The following is a 23,928-nucleotide window of genomic DNA, read 5'->3' as shown; positions in this document are numbered from 1 at the left end:
GTCAAGTTCTATCAAATTTATTGATCACTAGCAACTCAAAGTCATTCCTAAGGACATATTCAATCCTATCTCACCCTGACCCACACTTGACTTGGCACAAAACTGGGAGAAAAGAGTGGTTTTGTGGAATTTCGCTCTGGACCCTTTGGAAGGGTCAGGAGTGAAATTCCTTCTCTAGGCTTGACTCTTCATCTCTTCAACTCCAATCTTCTTTGGAAGGCAAAAATACATCACTCTCCACCCAAGGAACAAGGTTTGTAGCCTAAACAAGGGAGCAAATGAGGTTTATAAAGAATTTCGCTTTGGACCCTTTGGAAGGGTCAGGAGCGAATTTCATCCTTTAGGCAAAATCTTCATCTTCCAATGCTTTCAACCACCTCTCAAGGCAAGAACACATCAATCTACCCCCACCATATCCAAGGAACAAGGATGTTAGCCCAAACAAGGGAGAAAATAGTGTCTAGGGAGAATTGCGCTCTGGACCCTTTGGAAGGGTCAGGAGCGAAATTCACATTTAGGCTCAAATCTTGACTTCATTTCTCACATTTCTTCATCCAAACAAGTGTTTTGCCCTCAATAATGCCTGGGAATGAGTTAGTTCTAAGTTTGGGTCAAAGTAGAATGTCTTATGGAGAATTTCGCTTTGGACCCTTTGGAAGGGTCAGGAGCGAAATTTGACATTTTGGTCTCTTCGTCAGGATTCATATATGGAATATAACATTTAAGTATAAGAAAGAAGAAAGATATCTTTCTTCTTTCTTATACTTTAAGTTATATTCGATATATACTGTCAGGATGTTTGAGAGTGGTTTCAGACCTTTAGGATTTATAATGCAAAATCTAGTTTTTGGAGGATTCTTCAATCTTCCAGACAGTCAAATTTCAGGACATTTGAAGATCAGGATGACATTCCAGACTTCATCACTCACCAATTTGACCTAACTCAGATCTTCAAAGGTTATATTCACTCACCAAGCTTCATTGACCTCCTCAAACTCAAACAAGACACAATGAGCAACAAGAGCAAAACCTTGTCCTAAGGAAGACTTTCAAAGATGACCCTAACCCGGAGCATCCACTAACTCATCTTTAGTTAAAAGAGAGCCTGCTATCTTAGTGATCCCTCTGGCAACACTCAACATGCAAAGGCTAATAGACAAAACCCTAAAAGACCTAGAAACAAACCCAAGAAAGCAAAAAAAGTAGGGGTCCCCATTTGCAATGGGGCGATGTGTGAATACGTCACAACAGGTCTTTGCTTTTAGTAGGACGACTTCTAGTAGTTGATGTTGAGCTCGATAGATGCCATTGTATCTAAACTACAACTTGTTTAAATGCCAAAAGTCCACTAATTCAATAGCAATGTGACATGCCATTAATTAATTTATCCAAAATTTAACTTTTCATTTAAGGAAAGAAACAATTATTTTATTTAAAAAACGGAAGCCAATACAAATTAGCAATAATTTTTTTAAAACTTAAACTCATTGCAAGTAAATTGTAAATAATGTTCCTTACATCCTTGGGGAAAAAATACTAACTTGAAAACTGAAATTCCTTAAATTTGTGCTTCAAATCCATGAAAAATCCTTTGAACTTGCTTTTAAGGATGCAATTTTTCTACATCAAGATTACCTATGGCATGTGGGTTTAAATAACAAAAAGAAGGTGAGAAAAACATATCCAAATTGTGTCCGAACCTAGTTGCACATCCACTCCATGTCCCTGCAAATTTTTGCATTTGATTCACCATCTTTTCTATGAAAACTCTGTGTGAAACTCATCACTCTGCCCCATGTGAGTAGACTTCAAGAGTACTTTTTTTTTCCAAAAAACTCGTAGTGAGTTTTCCAATTATGCTTACATGCACTGGCTCAAGACAAATATGTAAATGCACTCACCAACATGCATGCAATAAAAGTTGCCATAAATTCAATTTGAATGACATGAGTGGTTTCTGGTCCTTATATATGTCTCTATCCTTGTTGCTCTTTTTTACAAGGTGTTGACACGTCTAAAGTCGCGGAACTACGACTTCATCCGGCCAACGCAGAATAGAATGCTAAGTATCCTATCCTCTCTTGAGATAAGGAAATCCCTAATGCTGTGTTAAATTGATCAATGGGGATGACCTCAATGTTTCGGTTGTCAGGTCTTGACTGTAGGATAGCTTAGTAGTTGATGTGTTTTGCTGGAAACACAAAGGGGACTTACGGTTAGATGGAATTGGTTTCGCACAGGTTCCCTAAAATCTTAGAGTCCTATTTCATCTGATTTGCTTTTCATTGATGCTACTTTAGCTTGACTTGCGGGTTTCTTTTAATAATAAAAAAAGGAAGAAGGGGGAAATAAGGATAAAGAGTAAATAAGAATAGCTAGCTAACTTAAGTAAGACAACATATTTGAACACATAGACGGAAATCTTAAAATAACTAGAAATTACTTTGCCAGCTAATTAGCACAACTAGGTAAAAACCAGTGCAATCATCTAGGGATTTTGAATTTTCAAGATGCTAAATACAAATGATGGACTCTTGCACCCATTCATTCAAATCTAACAACTGAAGTTAGCACAAAAATGGGCTCAGACTAACCATGCAGAGGGAATAATAATCAACTATTTCCTAATGGTATGAACCAAGATTTCCATCAAATACATGCATAAATAAACTGTCTGAAAAGTAAATACAGTTGCAGAAATATAAAATAGATGGAGAAGAGGATCGTGCACTCACAATAAAAAAGACACAGCTTTAACATCCATTAAATTCAGTATATATTTTGCCAGAGTTTTTGCAACAATCTTTAACTTTCTGCCTGAAATAAAGGAGAAACTAACTCCTTTATATAGAGTTCTCAAAATGGATGATGGCCAAGATTAAACTTAAACAAGTGGGCCAGATTCATCCTCTATCAAAACTGACCATACTCATAAATGGGAGGCAAAATATCAACAACAACAAAAAGGGGAAACAATAACTACCAAAAAGGTAATTAATAACTATCGAAAAAATGCTCCAAAAAGTGCACATGCACGGAGCTCAAAATTTACAATAGCTTTGGTAGTTAGGAAAGAACTTTATGTTTGAAAAAGTGCATTTTAAGATTTTGAAAGAAACATATACTTTAAGAAAGCACTTTTTCTTTCTTTTCTGTGGAGCCTTTTTCCAAAAATTAAGCCTCGCTATGCAAATACTCCTTCTAGATGTCCCGACCTGCTGTACGCTTTGCTCGAATGTAATCTTGAAATCTGATGCATAGTTGGAACAACACCATGCTTGGGGGCATAGGAGGATGACGTATTTTGTATTGCATACCCTCTAGGTGGTGATCTACATGCTTCAATCCATCCTTCCAGTCGGACCGATGAGCCTCAAAACTTAATATGTTCGCATGCAGCCCATTGGCAAATTCTAGGTCCTCTATGGAGTATGCTACCTTATCAATTCTCAGCCTATCCTCCCACCTTGGTTGTACTTCATTATCGGACATACTATTCTTCCAGCCAAGGACCATTGATCTGAGGATCTTTCCACCAAGAACCCTCATGTTTGACAAAATTTCCTCGCACTCCTCCTGCTCTTTATTAATGGTATCTTTCATATCATTTTTCATGTTGGAAGTCCAATACCACTCCTTGAAAGTGCTGATGTCATAGGGATCTAGGATGGTAGGCAATGTGGGAATTTGCGTGTGGGTCTAGAAAAGAGCCCTTATGAGGGGAAGAATCACACCAACCACCTCATGGACCTTGAAACATTCCCTTTTTACTTCAAACATCTTGACGTGAATGGTCTCTCGATGGTGGGCCATTTCCTTCACACCTTCAATGATTTGCTCCCCCTTTTCTTTAATGTCACGAATCCATTCCCTGAGGGCCTTGGCGGTATCATGCACTCCTTCAAACTTAGTTGTATTCCTTTGTGCCAATGCCAATGGAGGAACATGGGATTCAACGACATGTTGCAGCGGTTTCAACAGGTGATCAATGTACCCCTCAGCTTGATTAGCACGAGCCCGATACATATCCCTCTCAACGGTCATTTCGTCGAGCTGCCTGAGCATATTTTGCACAGAATCTTTGAACTCTTCCCTCTCCTGCTCTTTGGTGGCTCGACCTATTGGGATGGTCACAACATTGTAATCGGCTAATGCAATCTGATCTGCTGGCTTATCTGAAGGCAGGGTGGCAATATGAATCATGCAATTTCTTTGCTCATCCTTAGTGATCCTGGAGTAGGTCTTCGACTTTTTCTTGCCTTTGGATTTTATTTCTCCTATTCGAGAGAAGATATCCTCCAAGTTGATCGGTGGCTTGACGACTACTTTTCGCTGTGCACGAGCAATTAGCCAGTCCCGAGGGATGGTCTATCTAGATGTAATTGCCAAATTCCCACTCTGTCCCTTGGAGGCTTCAGTTGGCTCACTGCCTACCTGCAATTGATCGGTTATAGAAGGAACGGATGCAATATCCAATCCCTCACTTATGGCTGAGTTCTCTCCTACCTCACTGAACAACTACCGGGTGTCCTCCTGTGATGGTTGCTCTTTAGTTTTGTCGGGTTCATGAGTCTCATCCTCCTTTTGTTTTCCCTCAACGGTGGTGTCATCCTTGCCGCCGATATTCAATTGCAATTCATGCCTACTTCCCTGTGTGAGCTCATGCTTACCAGCCTCTTGATTAGGTGCAATCTCTCCCTCCTCAACTTGATTCCCAGGTTCATCAGGGCCAACGACCCTTACCTCTGCATCTTGCTCACCTTGTGTTTGAGGATTATTTGCCTCGAATGCATCAATATCACTTTGTGAAGGCGGAGCGGGTATGTAGTTAAGTTCAACCACATCATCCTCTGAACTGGGGTCTCTGGATGATGAACTAACCTCTGGCCTCTTGATAGGGATCTTTTCTCTCCTTGTTCTTTTTGATGTCCGAGGCCCTCTATTGGCTCTTGCTTTCTTCCTCTTCTTTCTAGGTTTCTCAACATCTTCCTTTGGTGCGCTTGAGGTTCCTTCATCCTCCGAAGACTGGGAATCAAGACTGCCCATCAGATTGTATGTGAATTGGGTCCCTTCATGGGTCAGTTTCTCAATTTGTTGGGATAGCGAGTAATCGGTATACCTCCTTGGAGCTTCCATGACTGCCTCAAAATTAGTGATTGGGTCTTGAGTCCAATCAATGCCTGGCAAGAGGTTCTTAATTGCCTCAAATTATCGGACTTGCAAGCAATTACCATAATTTGTTGCTTGATCTGGGACCTGGCGGTACTCATAAAGCCGCATTTGCTGGACACTTAGCCTAGAATATTCACGCCGTCAGACCTCAAAGTCATCGGAACAATTGCTCCAATAATCCTCTATTGACGCCTTGGCCCTGTAGCGCTTGCCATTGGCTCTCTTTGCCAATTTATCATGATCGAAGCACTTCCTAGGGAAATGTTCTTGTAGGCCATAGGACGCCGATTCATCAAACGACTCCTCAGCTTGCACCAAATTTTTGAAATGCACATCAAGGGTACCCAAAATCATGGGGAAGGTGAACCCGGATTGTTTCTTATCTCTGAGTAGACTGCCTGTTGGGTATGCCTATCTTGCAACTTCCATGAGGACTATTTTATCTGACGGATAGTGTGGAAGCCGCAATGGTTCTTCCTCCAAGACTGCTATTCTAATGTAAGTGAACCTAAGAAACTGGATAAACCATGCACCATATTTCCGGATCAAAATGATAGCCTGTTCTGAGAGCCTTATATGCAATCCTCCTTGCATTAATCTGACAAAGCGCATTGTAAAGGCATCATTGACACGCTCATACTAACCAATTGTGTAGGCAATGTTATTTTTTTCTCTTTGAGCAATGTCATAATAATGCAGCTGAGGGTAGCATTGATACACCTTCACCTGATTCAGCCCATTCCCAATCTCACCTTTCTTGATTAACCTTGTTAGTGGCTGGTGTCGGACAAACATGTAAATCAAGTAGGAAGTCATGGTAAAGTACTTCTTTTCTTCAAGCTCGATCAATTGTGTATGGATATTGTCGCCGATGATCTGAGCCTAGTCGAACTTGGACTTCCCAGCAAAGACCTGCTCAGTAAAGTAGAACATCCATTTCTCAAAAAAATTAGATTGAGGGAGTTATTAGAATAATATCTTTCTCTTTGTGTTATTAATGGTCATTTAAGTTGTTTCTAATTTTGCCTCTAGTTAATGATTGTTTCTTTTAGAAACATCGTCTTTGTAACTCTATTTAAAGGAGCTTTGTCTCTTTGATTAATTGAACAACATCGATTCTTTGAAATCCATATGCTTTTGCATCTGTATTATGGTATCAGAGCAGAAAGAAAAATTTTGTTTTTTCGAATGAAATTTCTCATCACTGAAAAAACAAATCTAGGGCCTGTGATTTTTTCAGAATTCGAAATTCAATTTTTTTTTCTAAAGGGTTTTCTTTTAGGCGGTTTTTTCTACTGTTCTTCGTGTTTTCTATGGCGGATTTCTTTTTAACCAGACCTTCGTCCCGCAACGCCATTAATCCTCTGCGCATGACGCAATTTTTTCCACCTGCAAATTTTTTTTCTGCCATTTTTGGATAGAAATCTGCATTTTCGATTAGGGTTTTTACCCTTCAAATCAAGTCGAATTTGTTTTCCGATTGCAGATTCTTGGTGGGTTTTTCAAGAGCTCAACTGGGTTGTTTTCAGAATTTTGTGGGTGCATCGTTTTCCGTGCCTCAAATTTCGTGCCAGTGGATTTCAATTTTGATTTCAGATTCTTTTTGGGTTTTTCGCAAGGATTTGTGGGTTGTCTTCGGATTTTTTTGGGTCAGTCGTAAATTTTTTTTCAGAATCTATGCCAGCCGTACTTCATCTTTTTTTGAAAAAAAAATCATGGGAGGGTTTATGATTTTTTCCTCAAAAATTGTACTTTGCTGCAGTCTGTTTTTAGTCGCACCTGGAGTTGTGCAAACATCTGCACTAGTCTCTTGTTTGCAGTCTATTTTCGGGCATCTTGCTCATCTGCAATAGTTTGGAGGGTTTGCTGATTTTTTCCTCAAAATCGTGACAGCTGTTCTTGGTGTGTCTTTGGTTACAGGGAGGGACAGTTCTCCAACATCAGGTTGGATGGTTGGTGCTGTTTTGGGTATTTCCAGAAGTTCTGCAGTTTTTGGGAGGGTTGGTGGCAGACTCATCTCAAGTGGCAAAGTTAGTGGCAGGGTCTTGTCTTCTGTTGCAGTGTGTTCTGAGAAGAAGGGGGCAACCTTCTCTGTTATTTCTCTTGGTAGTTAGAACGATGACCAATAAGGGAGGGTATAAGAATAATATCTTTCTCTGTGTGTTATTAATGGTCATTTAAGTTGTTTCTAATTTCGCCTCTAGTTAACGATTGTTTCTTTTAGAAACATCGTCTTTGTAACTCTATTTAAAGGAGCTTTGTCTCCTTGATTAATTGAACAACATTGATTCTTTGAAATCCATATGCTTTTGCATCTGTATTAGGAGTCCCATGACCCGGTTGAGTAAGGTAACCATATCACCATACTCGTTATGAAAATCGCTTTTGGGGGTCTTTTTACTGATCCTAATGCTTGGGGGTCTTCTTTCTTTGTACCATTCTTCATTTATCAACGTTTTGCATTTAGCAGGATTCATGTCATAAGCGACCTGTGTCTCATCAATAGTTGTAGCAATAGTATTATTGGGAAATGGGATATCAAATGCCTCCCCAATAGCTTCAGGTGTGAAATTAGCTAGGACCATCCCCTCTAGCACCACTAATCTGGTTTCTGGCTGATAATGTCTAGCAGCCTCAACCACTAGTTCATAATTCTGCACGGCCGGAGGGAAACCAGTTGCCTGAGCAATACCACTCTCCATCATCCGCCTGGGCTTGCCATAGGCGTTTGGAGAGTATACCCTGTTCTTGAAATGTTGAATATCTATGTGGCCCAAATCTGTGTCCCCTATGTTCTCCCATACACTCTGGACCTTTGACTCCCTAACTCCTCCCCTTTGGTATTGGTACTTCATTTTCTCGCCCTTGCGGGGAATGTCCGACTTGGAAACCCGAGACATTCTGGTTGCACTAGGTGTCTTTGAGGATTCAACCGTAGATCTAGGCATCTATCTTGCACAACCGGACACGGATTACAAGACGAGATAAAGCAACAAAATGGGTTAGCCAAAATAGAGGACGACGTTAGCGCATAAAACCAATGATCAACGGGAACATCGAATTTGAAAAAAGCATGACGTTTCAATAAATAGAGCCTGATCATTTGGAAACTAAAGGCTGTTTGAAGCAGAAAATTAAGTTGGTTTTGTTTAAATTTCGTTGCTTGGAGCGGGTTTCAAAAATGCTACTTCCGATTGATTACGGTGGCAAGAGCAAACATTCTAGCTTGCGACTCAGGGTTCAAATGTTTTGATGATTGCCAATCTAAAATGCACTTGGAAAAGAGTTTGTTCAAGTTCAGATTTAAATTTTCAAAATTTCTCTAAGTCTGAATTTTCATTTCAACGATTAATTCCTCTAGCTGGTTATTGTTATTGCATGCTATGCTTGATGTTTTCTAAAATCATGACCTACAAAACTTTACTTTCTCACCCATGTCTATCCCCAACTTAAACATCATGACCAATTTTGCACAAATTAATGATTTAAAGGAGAGAATCGAATCTTAATTGGCGGACTGCCCAACGTAGAATGATCTTCGGCCAAAAACGACCCTCTGCAAAGTGCGATTCTTGAGACTTCGGAGACTTGGGCGATTTTGCAAAGTCTAATGCCTTTCTACTTTCCCTTTTGGTGCGACTTTGGACTGCAAGGGTTTTCTCCAAGTTTAATGTCTTTCCTATTTCATCCCTAACGTGATTTTGCGTTTTCAAAGGGTTTCTGCAAACTTTTTTTTTTGTTACAAAAACGCTTTACCTATTTTCGCATTTTGGGGTCTAGGAGGTTTTTGTAAAATGTCTTAAAACGCCCTTTTTCAAACACTACGCGAGGCCCTATTTTAGGTTGGGAAGGCACTTTGAAAAGTTTTAGTGAAACACTTCACCTTCTCTTGCGATTTCCATTTTTGGCTAAGAGGAGGCTCTCTGAAAGGGTTTTAAGCTGAACGCTTTACCTTATCACGCGATGTTCATGTTGTCCACTTTTCGGGCTAGAACCCACTTTTGCAAACTTTACGGAAAACGCCCTTTTCATGTATTCTCCATTTTCGGGCTCAAAGGCATTTTTGAAAACTTTATGAAAGTTAAAACGCCTAACTCCATTTTCGGGCTAAAAGGGGGGTTTGAAAAGTTTTAAAGATAACGCCTTCTCCCTATAGTTGCATTTCAGGCCAAAAACGACTTTTGCAAATTTTATGAAAAACACCCTTTCCCTATATTAACGATTTTCGTCTTGGAAGGGAGTTTTTTGAAAAGTTTATAAAAAAATAATGCCTTCTTCACATCTATTTGCATTTTCGGGTTGGAAGGACCTTTTGCAAGCTTTTAAGTTAACGCCTTACTCATTTTCGGGCTAAAAGGGGGGTTTGAAAAGTTTTAAAGTTAAAACGTTTCCTTCATGTTTGAAATTCGGCCTAAAGAGGCCTTTTGAAAAGTTTATGAAGATTAAAACGCTTTTCACTATTTTCGCGTTTTTCGGCCTGGGGAGGCCTTTTGAAAAGTTTTAACGTTAAACATCCTTTTACTTCATGCAATTTTTGGCTAGTGAATGCCTTTTGAAAAGTCTTATGAAACGCCTTACCCCTATTTTGCGATGGGGAGGTATTTTGAAAAGTTTTTAAGTTAAAGCCAAATTCGGCCTGAAAGGCCTTTTTGCAAAACTCATGGATAACTGAAATTCTTGCCTACTTAGCCGATTTTCAAACTCATGCGAAAATTATTCTCCCTTGTGAGAATTTTGAACATTTAAAATTACGAGACTCTTTGCCAATTCACTCCTTGGCCCTGCAACTTAAATTAATAGACACCCCATCTCCTTGTACAACTCATGATTCAACCCTCTCATTCTGGACGGGATGATGCCTGACCTTTGATACGAACTCCTGAGGACTTAAGGAACCGGGCGGGCTCACTCTCCTGCATGATCATTTCTTCACTACTACCTGCTGCATCTCAATGGCGGATAAAAATCAAAATCCCACACCGGGGGCGAGACAAAAATCAGAAAAGAAAAAGGGGGGACCCTGTCAGCGACGGGGAGTGTGTGCAATGCACAACACAAGGCAAGGTTCAAATTTTAATGTCAATTGTGCTTTCTTCTGGCCCGTCTTATGATTCAGAAAAATTGAAGATGGTTGTCAATATCATTAAATACATTTTCTTCTGATATTTGCCGTGTTATGTTTCCTATGATAAAGCAGAATGTATGCTTGACAGGGATATTAGATTTGTGTACGTTGTTAGCAAGATATGTATATAATTGCAGCTATCTTTTATTAATTCTAGCTTATTTTTGCCCTGTTTTTACACTTGTCAACCCGGGGAATCCACTGATATCCTGGCTGTTGTTATAGAAGTTACTTCCAGTCTACTTCACAAGCCTTGAAGTTATAAATAAAGAAGAGATAGAATGATATTGATCACAAATGTTTTGTTAAATTCTACAAACAGGAGGCATCTGATGTTGCTTTTCCTACAAATCATTTCCTGGTAAATGATCACAATGGTTCCATGCTTGATCATGGGAGTTTATAAAATATGTAACATGATGGTTGTACTTTATGTACTCTTGAGGAATAATTCTTGTATTTGGAATTACATGTTGAGAATGTGGTAGAGTGATCTGTAGTTGTTTATAATTATGATACTATTATACTGCAGCAAAGTTCTTAATATTCTTAAGCTGAAATTGCATGCATTATGATATCATGATGATATCCTTCATTAATTTATGTAGTCTTTTTGAGGTAGATAATGTGCCTTTCTTTTGTCTTTGAATACCTTATCGTTTGCTAACTATTTCACACCATTTTGTTGAACATATGGAAGACCAGCATTTCATTGTCTTACAATCTGTGTTTTTTGAATAAGTCCTGTACTGAATATAGATAAAAATGGGAAAAACCACAGATTATATGCAGAGGAAAAAGTGTTATCCAGTTCATTTGAAGGTATTTAATATTTACTGGAGTCAGTAGAGCCAGGCATTTGATATCCTGTGGTAATCACTTTAGTCTTTATGAATCATGAAAAGCTTTAATGCTATATATAGCGACCAATGCTAAAACTAGGTCTTTGAGTAGCCTCCAGCATTCTACATAGATTTTGACACTATTTTTAAAATCATAATGAGTCAAAGGCTCTCATGATTAGAGTTCGTGGATACTAGATGGATGGAATAATGTTCACAGGCTCTCATGATTAGAGTTCGTGGATGCTAGATGGATGGAATAATGTTCACGTGTACTTAATATTATAAGTCAAATGGAGGCTAGTAAGCCATCTAGGAGCAGGGTTAACACAGACATAATTTACCTAGGGGTTGGTGTTGCCAAATTCTTTAAGGAGGCTCTCCAAATAGGTTGGTAATTTGCTTTTATCTCAATTCCATCGCTTCAGCAAGTCCAGTTTGCCATTGGTTTAAGTTACTTTTCTAGGGTAGATGATTAGGGTAGCATGAATCTTCCTCATGGTTTTCTTATAAGCTTTGTCCAAGCTGTGCATCTTTCTTTTTATATTGCTCAAAATATTCAGCCTGCCATACCCCAATGGTTTTCTTCCTCTTGGTATTTGATTCATTAGGCGTTGTGCTTTCTGACAAGGTTCACAAGTCTTTTACGCTTTTTCTCATTTGCAATGTTTGGGATTTGAGCATTTTGAATTTTTGTGTCAATGTGGAGATCAAGTGTTTGACCTCTTCTGGCCTTGCTGCTACTATTTTTGGGTTAAATTCTGCCATCGCATTGTTTAACAGCTTTTTTCAACTGTGGTTCTTTACCTGAACCACCTCGCAATTGGTTCATAAAATCTGAGTCTGATTAGTCACTCTGCAAGACAGAAAAGTTGATTCAGGAAAGGGAAGGTATTGAAATGAATAGGACATGTCGTCTCTTGAATTAGGTTAACAAGACTCAGTGGGAAGTGAACCAAGACGCATTATCCTGGGAATGCTTAGTGTCGTCCGCAAGGGCTATGAATTGTTTATAATTATTTTACCTTATTTGACTCTAGAAAATACCTTTGTTGCCAAAAAGCTAGTTCCTTTGTTCTTATCCTTGTAAAAATGCTGGAAGCTGATATGAACAACTTTTTCCTTCAGGGTAATGGCTTCTTCCAGGAAGCTACTGAAGCCTCAGTAATGACAAGCCTCCTTAATTGTAGAATGTACTCATCACATAGTTGCCTTCAACCTAAAATGACATAAAACTATCAGCATGGGAAAATTTGAAGAATATCAATAAAGCTTCCATTTCTGCAATATTATAGGTTATTTCTTAAAGGTTGAGTGCAAAGAGAATTTCAGCAGTACATTCACTCTCACTTGTTAAACACCTTCCTCCTGCACACCTTGCGATGCCTATAGAGGCCTTGGTCTAAGGGCAATCTATTTGTCATTGTCTCTCTTAGAAAGCTTGGCATCAATTATCGGATGGAAATACTCTTTAAACTAAAAATCAGAGTTACCCGGGGACGTGTATCCGACCTGAAAACCCCCGTCCCCATCCTGGGGACGTTTCGGGGACTTGGGGACGGCCTGGGGACGTTTCCCCCCGCCCCCAAATTGCCCTGTATTTTGAGGGGAAGTCCCCGAAACGGGGGGACGCCTGCCCTAGCTCTGGGAGACGTCCGTACGTCCCGGGGACGGCTTGGGACAGCTGGGACATCCCCAATCCGTCCCGGGGACGGCCAGACGTCCCCCATATCTAAGGCCCTTTAAAAATATTAAAAAAATTAAAAAAGTTGTATTTTCAATTTTTTATTTAAATTTTTTAATATAGGCCCCTTATTAATTCAAATTGTTATTAAAAATAAATAAAATTAAAAGATAACATTAATTAAATTTTAAATTTATTAATTTAATTCATAATTTTGACAATGAAACTATATGACAGCAGTGTAGCCTTTGGGCATTTTGACACAGAGATCAGAAAATCGCCAAACTCAGCGAGTCAATAGAAAAATTACACCCAACGTCTTTATTAAAGAATTATTTTTTTGGCCTTGCGGGGCGCTGCCCCTTGACCCCGCCCTGTATCGCGACAGGGAGTGCGCAAGGGGCACTGCCCCTTGACCCCACCTTAGGGGCGCTGCCCCCAAACCCTTGTTGAAAAATATGGGGGGAAACTACGTCGATAGAAGTAGGGAAAATTTAACCTCCGAGTCTATTGATATGCATATTGACAATGTGAATGAATTGAAATTCTGATTTATGAATGCATAATTGCATATTGTCTATTGAGTATTAACAATGTTGTATGTTTAGAATTTACATTCTAAAATGTTTTCAACTTTTCATAGTATCATACACATGCTATATCCTTATTGTTTTCATATGAATATAATGTATGTATGCATGCTTTATCCATGTTTTCATATGAACATTTAGAATTTTGAAGTTTTCCTATATATTTAAAATTTTTCCTATATTTTATATAGCCGTCCCCTGCCGTCCCCCTCCCGGAAACTTGGGGTAAATTTGCTAAAAATTGATCAGAGGGCTCTCTTGCTCATGCATTTGAGTCAACTTTTCTTCTTTTTACATATCTCAATATTCTGAAAGTATGCATTGGCAATTACAAATGGGAATGCTCATCAAGGAAAAGCACATGGAGATTTTCTCCTAGAGTAAATTTTTGTCTTTGCTGAAAAAAGTGCAAGCATTTGAAAATACCAAATTGTCTGGGGCTATTGGTTGTGATATTTACTTTGTTAAGTGTACTTTGTCTTGAAATTGAACTTTTCTTGTGTGAAACATTAAAAAAAATTTCTTCTCAAAATTCTCATCATACATGAGTTGTTCATCACTTTCCTCTCTACCTATAGCTTTAACATCTGTTTCATTTTCATTTTTATAATGTATTGCAATCTCAGGAGTGTGCTTCTCTTGGGATTTTTACACGGGAGCAAGCATTGGAGTATCTTGGAACAAAGGTATTTGTTCCAAATCTACCTCTTATTGTGCTATTGACAGTCTATAATATATTTACATATAAGGAAGGGGTATATGCAATTGTAGATCATATAATAGAAGCAAGAATCAATTATAGCTGTGGAGTGCGTTTATTTTTTGTTTCATTATGTTGCTATGATTGATTTTTAATCTAGATATTGATACACGTTTTCCTACTACTTTATTTACTAATTTAGAATGTTATTTCTATTTGTGGAGCTAAATGCTAATTTTTTTTTGGAGATGGACATTGATCTATTGACTTTTTTAGATTCCACATGAAGAATTTCATATTTGTATTTCCAGGTGAAATTAATGAGACCATCTTGGGCAAAGTCGGAACGATCAAAGGTGCCACTTTTGCACAACCACCAAGTGAATGTCTTTTTTAAATTAGTCAAAATTGTCTCCTACTCATAAATAAAGCTGGGTCTTTCGATTGTTTTGACATTGTTATATATCACTCCTTTGCATGCCAAATTACAATTTTTACATTAGATGGAGATGTTTTATTTACTCATCATTTTCTGTACTTCAACAAAGATGGTCTATTTAGTCCTTATTTTTTATTCTTTAGCCATGTAGCCTCTCCTGTTCCATTGACCTCACTGGTCAGCTATGGTCTTAATGTTATATCATTTTTGTTGTCACTCCAGGTTGACGAAGCTCGGGATATTCTTCTTAATGTTTTTATTGCCAATGTGCCGGTTAGTTGTGCCTTTCAAGCAAATTCTGATTCTCAGTTTAGTTATCCTTGTGTATAGTTGCACCTAAGTTTATGGAGCATCTTGATTTGTTGAAATGAGTGAATCGGCATTGGCATATTATTTTTTGATTCTCTAAGAAGTTTGTGGAATCCTTTTAGAGTTCTTATTAATCATCATATTAGTTAAATAATGCCTGAAAATGAAATTCTTGTGTTATCATGAGCTACAGGTGTATCAATATGATTTTCGACCAAAATGCATCTATGTGGCGGTCATGTTAAGACGAATGTTGGAAGCCATGATTAATTCAGATGCGATTGATGATAAGGTAGGGTAAATAGAGGTGCCACACCAGAACAGCTTTCTTGTGATGAATTTCAACTATTATTGTTAGTTCTAGGTTTTGTACATGTCTTGGTAAAATGTTTTCATGTCAAAGAGTCCCCCAGCATTTGCCTTAATATTTTCCTTACATTTTTTCAATTTGAACTTTGAGGGATGTGTAGAAGGTTGTCATGGTCGTTCACTGTATATTCACCTGATCTAAGCATATTATGATGGATTTTGATACTTCAGGTAGACTTCTAGTGATCAATTTTTTCACAAAAGCAAAAAGAAACTAATTAATGTCGATAGACGTTCTACAATTGCAGCCATATGCAGGTCAGTCATCCGTGTACATAAAAACTTGACCAGAAATGTCGTCAAAATCCTGAAATCGCAGACATTAAATATAATAATGAAAAAAACAGCTTACTGTAAATCTTGTCAAAATAGGTAAAGCACCGGCTGCCATTACATGTAAAAGAGTTAAAATTTGCTTTGATCTATGCATATGCTGTAAGCTTCCATCTATATATTTTTTTAAAGCTATAAGCTTGCTTTACAGAACTTTAGGTATTTTCATATATATATATATATATATATATATTTTAATTATTTAAAAAAAAAAATCTATATATATGTTTATGTAAGTATTTGTCTTGGAAATGAGTATTTTTTTTAAATGTTGGATTTGAATTTTTTTTTATAGTTATTAGATTTTTTTTGTTATGATCCAATGTAAATTTAGATTGAATTTTTTTAGTTCCATTTTCAATATTATAAATTTTTTCAACATTATTTTGATTTTTTTTTTTTAAATGCCTGGTAAACTTTTTAACGTGACCGGCGACGCTAGCATGACAAGCCCTTTGGCTCCACGTGAAACGCTTTTGACCCGGAGCTATGAACCGGTGAGGCCACAATTGGGGGACCTCATCCCCACACTTGTACAAACCTGCAAGCACGACGACCCAGTGAAGACACAAGGCCTGCGAGTACAAGGGCCCAACAGGGGTTTGAACCTTGGTGGCCACTTCACCAACGAAATGTTTTTACTGTGACACTACATGTTCGAGAAAAAAAATATTTTGATTACTTATAAGAATATTTTTTATTTTTATTTAATATAATAATTTTTAAAGATTATCTTGATTATTTTTTGAAATATTTATTTTTAATTTTTATTAATATATAAAAACAAATAATTATTTAGATATGATATAATATAATATAATATAAACTAAATATAAACAATAATAAGAATAAATTTATATAATAAATTAGATATTCTATTCTATTATATTTATATTATTAATATAAATGATTAAAATAATACGAATATAATAATATAATATTATCTTATTATTTTTGATTTTTCTAAATTTTTTATTTATTTTAAATAATAATAATATTTTATTTCTATAATTTAAACATAACCCTAAACCCTAATTCCCTATCTATAATTGAATAGAATCATGACCCTCACATTAATTTCTAATTTGATGCACATGAGAAAAGAATACAATGTTAATGATTGTATATAATAATAATAATTTAAAAAAAGAAAAAACAAATAGCAAGAAATAAATAGCAAACTAAAACTTTTTTTAACAAATAGTATTAAATTGAAATATATGTTTTTAAAAGATATCTATCGACGTTCTTTATATAGATTTCTTGAAGATATATATGCTAGTATTACTTAACAGGAACATTCATAGTTGCAGTATTCCTTAGTCTTAGTCTACGAGCTTTTCACAAGTTCCATCGAGAGTCCAAACCATTTAAATTTTGAAGTTGCATGCCCAACTAGAAAATCCACCACTTATCCTAACAAAATTATAGAGAGTGTAACTTAAGGTGATAGGAAATTTCCTGTGAAGACTACTACTGGAATTATTATGAAGTATAAATAACTAGAAGGGAATCAACATTATTCAAAAAATGGAAGATTATGCTGGTTATGATCATTAGTACTTGATCCTGATGGTCAATCAGTATTTGCCAACCATGATTCTAAATCAGCTGTTTTGGTATATGGTAGGCAATTAATGGTGGTTGATTATCTGTCTTGATAAGGGCATAAAAGGAATTTTGTCCCTCTAGTTCTTGTGAGTTCAGTAGGGATTTCGTCCTTCCAATTTGGAAGACAATTCCTCAAATTCAAAACTGATTGCTTGATGTATTTGCTAGATTATTGCTGAATAAATTGATAATTGGAAAATGAATTCCTGAGTTGATGCCCTTCTGAAATGAAACGTATCCCCTTCATATCTTCAATTTGGAGGGTGTCACACCTCTTCATTAAAACCATTGCCTTTGCAAGAGTTGCACCTCTTCATAGTTGAGCACTGCCTTGACATGTTTGATTCAATCTTAATTACACGTTGTTTGGAAATCTTTGCCCAATAACATTGTTAATTAATCTCAGTCGACCCCTTTGTAAAATCATTACCATTTCAATTTCTTTTGCCAAGTATAAAAGTACCGAGCTTGTGACTGTCTTAAAATAGTGAAGGCACGACGCCCTTCCCAAGATTGCTTGCTCACAACTAATTTTAAATTTGGATGATCAAAATATTTTTGCTCCTTCCTGTTGATGTGTTTTTCATGCACATGCAAACACATAATAAAATACCCAAAAGTTTCTTATCCTCTCTTGAACAAAGTTTCTCAAATGCTGAAGATCTGCTTAAGGATCACTTGAGACAACTCCAAGGTTCTTGTATGTAGGGTCACTACATGTGAATAAGCTTTGCTGGTTAATGCGATTATGCTGGAATCACAAGGGGACTTACGTTTGAATGCCTGAATGTTTGATTTGTTGGAACTTGATCATCTGATACTGCAATATGGTGATTCTTTTTTGTAAAAAATGACAAAAGGTAAAGGGTTGAGAGAGTTTATACTAAGGCCTAGAATTAGATGGAATCCTATTGGGCAAGCTCTCACCATCAACTTGAACAATTTGACACAAGCTCAGTGCAATCTTCTAAGGAGGTTTCAAATCATTACCATCAAACATTGCTCATCATTCAAGTTAACGCATAAACAATGGACGCATAACAATTTGAATTTAAGCTCATATCACTCCAGTTGACCACACAAGGCACACTTACAATCAGTAAGAGGCTAATGGTATGGACAAAATGGATTCCACACAAATGCATTCAACAATTTTTTCCACTCAATCTAATCAACATGAAAGTAAATTGATAAGCAAAGACCATGCGAGTTGTTGAAATAACAAATCAAATTCACCATAACTTCAATGAAATCAGTTGTTCTTTACAACAAGGATTTGACAATAATCTTTGCCTTCTCCTAATCTAACTTCTATTCTAATTGCTATTCTATTGTAATCACTATTAGCTAACTACTAACTATTAGCTATTCACTATTCTAGCACTATTAACCTTTACAAATGAAGAGCCCGAGCTTTTATAGAGAGCTCTTTTACAATGATTGGCCAGGATTGAATCTCCATCAATGGCCAAGATTCAACAATGAAAACCCTAATTTGGGTTTGTTACAACAAATTCAATTTTGGCCAATGAAATAATTACAACATTTTGGCATGACCAATAAATAACAAGGGTAGGTACATCGGAGTTTGTGCCTTCATGTATGAACTTGATTCAATGTGCTGATGTGGACCTCTCTGATTGGTGGAGGTAGTGACTGGGATGATGACTAGGATTCTACCTTTATCTTGCACTTCGTAGACTTGATTTGATTCATCATCATGAAGAGATGTTGAGAGATATCTCTTTATACTCAACATTATCCGGTTTGTTTAAAGTGATGATGATGATGAGAAGCAAACTTTGGTTAACTCCTCTGAAACTATCTGCTTCTTAAATCATGTATATTGTGTGATGACCTTGATTGTTCCTCCCTTGTTCTTGTTACATTTGATGAAGGGTGCACTTGGTTGAATGTAACTCTTCAACGTACTGACTTCTATTCTTGGATTCCCGAAGGGAATTCAAGATTGTAAGACCCTTATTTTCTACCATGTGGGTCATCTTTCCTTCATATTCTAGTACCTTGAAGTAGTTGGATGATTTATTCCTTTCACCCTTTGATCTCTTCATGTCATCATGATATGGTGAGAGTCTTTGAATATCTTGAGATCTTCTCCTCCTTGATGTTCTTGTGTTTGCTGATGAAGCTTCTTGAAGGCATCTTCCTTGTATCTTGTTCTTGGTGTTGAAATTCCCTCTTTAAGATCCTTACTCCAATCTTCTTCCAACCTGATCCTTTTGATCTCTTTCCTTACCTCCTGCAAAACAAACAATTGAGCATCAAACACATAAGATGTATAGCTTATATAATCTCTTAATTTGACATAATTTCTGATTTTGTATGATTTGCAGGTCCGATAGGTGCAGTCTTAGGGGAGATCGCCCCTTTGCTTGAGCAAATTTGTTGTCCTTTTGATGAATTCGTTCCTTCCTTTGTGAACTTTGCTGTCATTATTGATTGGAGTCGTTGCTTGTGGATCAAATTTGAGTTTGATGTTGACTGAATTTGCTGTTGATGTAGTCAAATTCGCTGATGATATGCTTCCTGTATTAGATTTTCTGTCGATATAGGTTGGATTCCTTGCTCCTTTGATGAATTGTCCTATTCAGTGATGAAATTCACTTCTATTTATCACTGGATCTGCACCTTCAATGGTTGGATTTGCACTTGTGTTGATTCAATTAGCTGATCTGCTGCATATATTCGCTGCTGGAGAGGAAATTCGTTTTGATTGATATCCAAATGATTGTTTGAAAGTCTCCTTATATAGAAGTCTTAAGGCTAAGGACATGTCGATATATGTTCTTGATTCATTCTTGCAACATGCTTGATGACTTACTTCACTCCACTTAGAGGACCAACCTGACATGATGACCCCCTAGCTACTTGAGAAACTCTATCCCTTCAATGCAAAGATTAATAGCAAAGGACCCTAACGCTACCCAGAAAGAAGAAAAAAGTGGGGGTTCCCATTTGCAATGGGGGATGTGTGAATACCTCACAACACTTCCCAAATGGCATTTTTTTAAGATAGATTCTTCCATTTAACCAAACATTCCTTAATTTCTTTTCTCTCATGTCAATGATGGCCTCAGGTTCCAAAATCAATTTTTCCTTGTCATCAAGTAGGGCTAGCTCTAGACATGGTGTGATATGTTGACCTAGCACCTTCTTTGGCAAGATACGTGAAAGATATTACGAATTCGACTATTCGCTAGTGACTCAAATCATAAACAACTTCACCGATCCTTCTTATAATCTTATAAGGCCCATAGAAGCATGGGTTGAGGTTCTCTACATCATTTCCCTCAAGGGGGGATTGTTTCTAAGGTTGCAACCTTAGGAAGATAAGTGTGCAAACTTCAAATGTTCTTTTAGATCTACAACGATCAGCATAAATCTTTTGTTGATTTTGGGCATATCACAAGGTATTAAATATTGTATTGTTTCTTTAATGGTCATCTAGTTGTCTTACTTAGTTTAGGAAAGTTTCCTTTTTTGCATTTTGTTAACGATTGTTTCTTTTAGAAACATCTTCTCTTATGAATTCTTTATGTAGAGCTTTCGTCTCTATCGATTAATATAACATCGATTTACCATAACATGGTATCAAAGCGGGTCGATGGATTTTTTTAGAGTTTAGCAAATTTTTTAATAAAAAAATCCTTCATGTAGATCTTTAGAAATTTGTTCAGGTCTTGTTTCTTTGCTGCTCCAGTGATAGCAAATATATACTGATTTTGTTCTTCTCTTTCTAATAAAACTGTGTTGGTTGATTTTATTTTAGAACAGATCTTATTATCGTGCTCGCTAGGGACAAAAGTTCAGTTCATAAAGTTGAGATTTGCATTGCTGCATATAGGTGTCCAGTAGTAAAGTGATGCCATTTACTACATATTTTGCTCTGCATAACAAGCATTCGCTTCTTGACCATTGATTTTCACTATTGCTATTACTCAGGGACTAGTGATTTCATCGGCTCCTATATCCTCTTCTTCATAATGTTTGCTGCATAATCATGAATTGTTCATTAAACTATTTTCATATTACTTTTTAGATTATATGGGGACTCACTAGTGTCACAGGAACTTCAATACAGATTCTGTAATACTGCATAGAATATCTCTTCTCTTTCTACCTCTGGGTTTTACATTTGAGACATCAAATTCCTTCGTTCCCTATTTGTACCTTTTTCTCATTTTTCTTATTCAGAAATTAACGATCTTTTAAATTTTTGAGTCATGTCGTTTCTTATGTTCTCTCTGATGTTTTTTTGTCTTGGTCCAACATCTTGCATCCACTGATGTTTATCTTGGTATTTTAATTTTTGTACTCTCTTGAGACTTGCTTTGAATATTTTCTTTTAAATGTTTATGCTGTTTCAAGTCATTTGGGTCTTGCAATATATATGCTAATTTCAACATTCTCTTGTTATCTTTCATAGACTCATATAGCTCTTGTTTAAAATTAGTCAATTCATTTAAGATATGGGCATACATATTTCCCTTTTTGTTTTCTATAGTGTATGCTATTCTAACTTTTTGGCATGAATTTTTTTCTTCTGTTTTTGAGTTATCAAATTACTTAATTACATTCTTGTAATGCAGATATTCTAGCTTTGCGTTAGCTCTTGTAATGCCATGGGCTTTCTAATGCTAATGTGTCACTCCGTTTTGCTTGGATTCAGCACCAAACCTACTAGTTTTAGAAATCCATTTCTAGTGAAATTTCCTTTAACAGATAAATTCTATATTGCACGGTTGCTCAGACTACTGCTGCCTGTGGTTGATTGATACCCTTGCATGAACATGATTGTGTCTGCCTGTTCCTTAGCTGCGAACTTGGAACAGATTAAAAAAACTACTGTCTTCCCATGCATTAGCAATTTAGCTGCAACATTGTAACAGATGAAGAGCATGATCCACAGATTTCCTTTGCACTAGCAATTAGTATTTCTACAGAAAATTGGCGGTTTTTCCCCTGTGATTTTGTGTAAATGATACACACAAAATGCTTGCAAGTTTCTACACACTTGTGACTTTTTGTGGATCGGAAATGGGTCTGGTGGACTTCATCTTTGCTATGACAGATTTAATGCAACTGAGATCCTTTGATGGTGGCATGGTGCTTCCTTGGCATCTTGCAACAGATATGGTGGCCCTATAAATAACCAACTCAGCATAGACTTAGGACAATCTTGCTTTGATACCATATTAAGAAATTAGCAATGAGCACAAATATAATAACGCAATATGATATTGTGAAAAAGTGGAGTGTCTATTACAAAGGGGTTCATCACTTTATATAGACTTTGAGAGATGTAACTGAATCAAAACCTAACATTTGTCCACAAAATCTAATAACATAATAGCTAACATTATTACACACAACTAAAATCACTAACTTGACTTTATTACAAAATGTAAGCTGTGTATTCTAACAATAATGAGTCACCATTTGCTTGTGACACATGGCTATCACTGATATTCGTATCAGTTGAACATCTTTTTCTCTACAAAGTTTGAACCCTCTTACATCTGTTTCTTCTGCTTAGTTCTGTTGCTCTCTCTTAGGAGTGTTGTCTGGACTTTCCTGAACCTACATGTATAATAAAATACTTCATTACAGGATTTCATGAGTTTTATGTATGGAACTTTTAATGCTTTGCTCATTTACTTCAATTTAAAAGTCACATCTTAGATCCCTATATCAGTATTCCCTTGCTGTCCCATATATACTTACAGCTCCATCACTTTCTTTGTGTTGGAGATTCCATCTTTATCCTTTAAGTCCCTAGAGGTAGAAGAAATAAAAGAATATTGTGACTGGATTTCCTAACAACCTCTGGATTTCCTAACAACCTCTTCATTGGGGGTTACCCTCCTGATGACTGATTCTGCTCCCTCCCTACAACTGTTTTTTCAATATAATGCCTGACAATGTCCGGGTTGTCCATAATGTTGACTACAAGATTTTCTATCGTTTTTTGTTTAGTAATTAAGCACAAGAGAGTATCATTCTTCATCTGATTAGACCATTGAAATCTCTGTTTGTTGCATTTTTGAATGGTAAGAACTGTTTTTCCAGCATGCAGTTCTATTGGTGTCCTTTATTTAGTAGAGCTTTGCTGATTGGCTTACTGGTTTGAGAAAGGTGCATAAAGATTTCTTTGGGTTACCTTCAATCATTTATCTGTTTGACATCGACAGGATTATGTGGGTAATAAACGATTAGAGCTTGCAGGTCAGCTATTGTCTTTGCTTTTTGAGGTGAGCCTTGACAATGTTATTTATAGGCAAGATATTATTTAGCCAATTGACAGTGAGATTTATGTGGATCTTAATGTGAACTTCATCACACTTTTTTTTTGATTTGCAGGATTTGTTTAAACGAATGAACTCGGAGATCAAAAGACAGGTCGATGCTACCTTTGCAAAGCAGAATGTCTCTACCAAATTTGATGTTGCAAAGGTGGGCTAAATAACTTATCTAATGGTGTGGGGTAATATAATTTATTAATCATGTTTCCGGATGTAGATTATAAATCCCACAGGAGAGTAATTGGAGATTGAGAAAGACATGTTTTAGCTGCCATGCTAGAAATTACAGTCCATGATATTCATATTTTATATATCTCAATGTAATAGATGTGTTCTTTTGGGCTTTTTACATTTTGAAAGTTCTTTTGATATAACTGTGAAAACAAAATTGAAATCGTAAAGCCAAATTTGAAGATACATTTTTATGGGCC

General features: G+C 36.7%; 1 protein-coding gene across 4 annotated transcripts in view; it reads left to right on the top strand.

The window, feature by feature from the left end:
- LOC131072727 (DNA-directed RNA polymerase III subunit 2) overlaps positions 1-23,928 on the top strand; it is a 182,096-nt gene that overhangs the window by 64,202 nt on the left and 93,966 nt on the right. For all 4 annotated transcript variants that reach the window (XM_058008988.2, XM_058008986.2, XM_059221304.1 and 1 more), the window contains 6 exons: positions 14,040-14,099; positions 14,425-14,469; positions 14,775-14,825; positions 15,055-15,153; positions 23,387-23,446; positions 23,556-23,648. In XM_058008988.2, the coding sequence (XP_057864971.2) occupies positions 14,040-14,099; positions 14,425-14,469; positions 14,775-14,825; positions 15,055-15,153; positions 23,387-23,446; positions 23,556-23,648 (408 nt within the window). The remainder of the gene's footprint in view (positions 1-14,039; positions 14,100-14,424; positions 14,470-14,774; positions 14,826-15,054; positions 15,154-23,386; positions 23,447-23,555; positions 23,649-23,928) is intronic.

Source organism: Cryptomeria japonica, chromosome 5 (assembly GCF_030272615.1).
Source record: "Cryptomeria japonica chromosome 5, Sugi_1.0, whole genome shotgun sequence".
NCBI classification, from domain to species: Eukaryota; Viridiplantae; Streptophyta; class Pinopsida; order Cupressales; family Cupressaceae; genus Cryptomeria; species Cryptomeria japonica.
The sequence above is the reverse complement of the archived record's forward strand: the minus strand, read 5'-3'. Positions and strand labels throughout refer to the sequence as shown.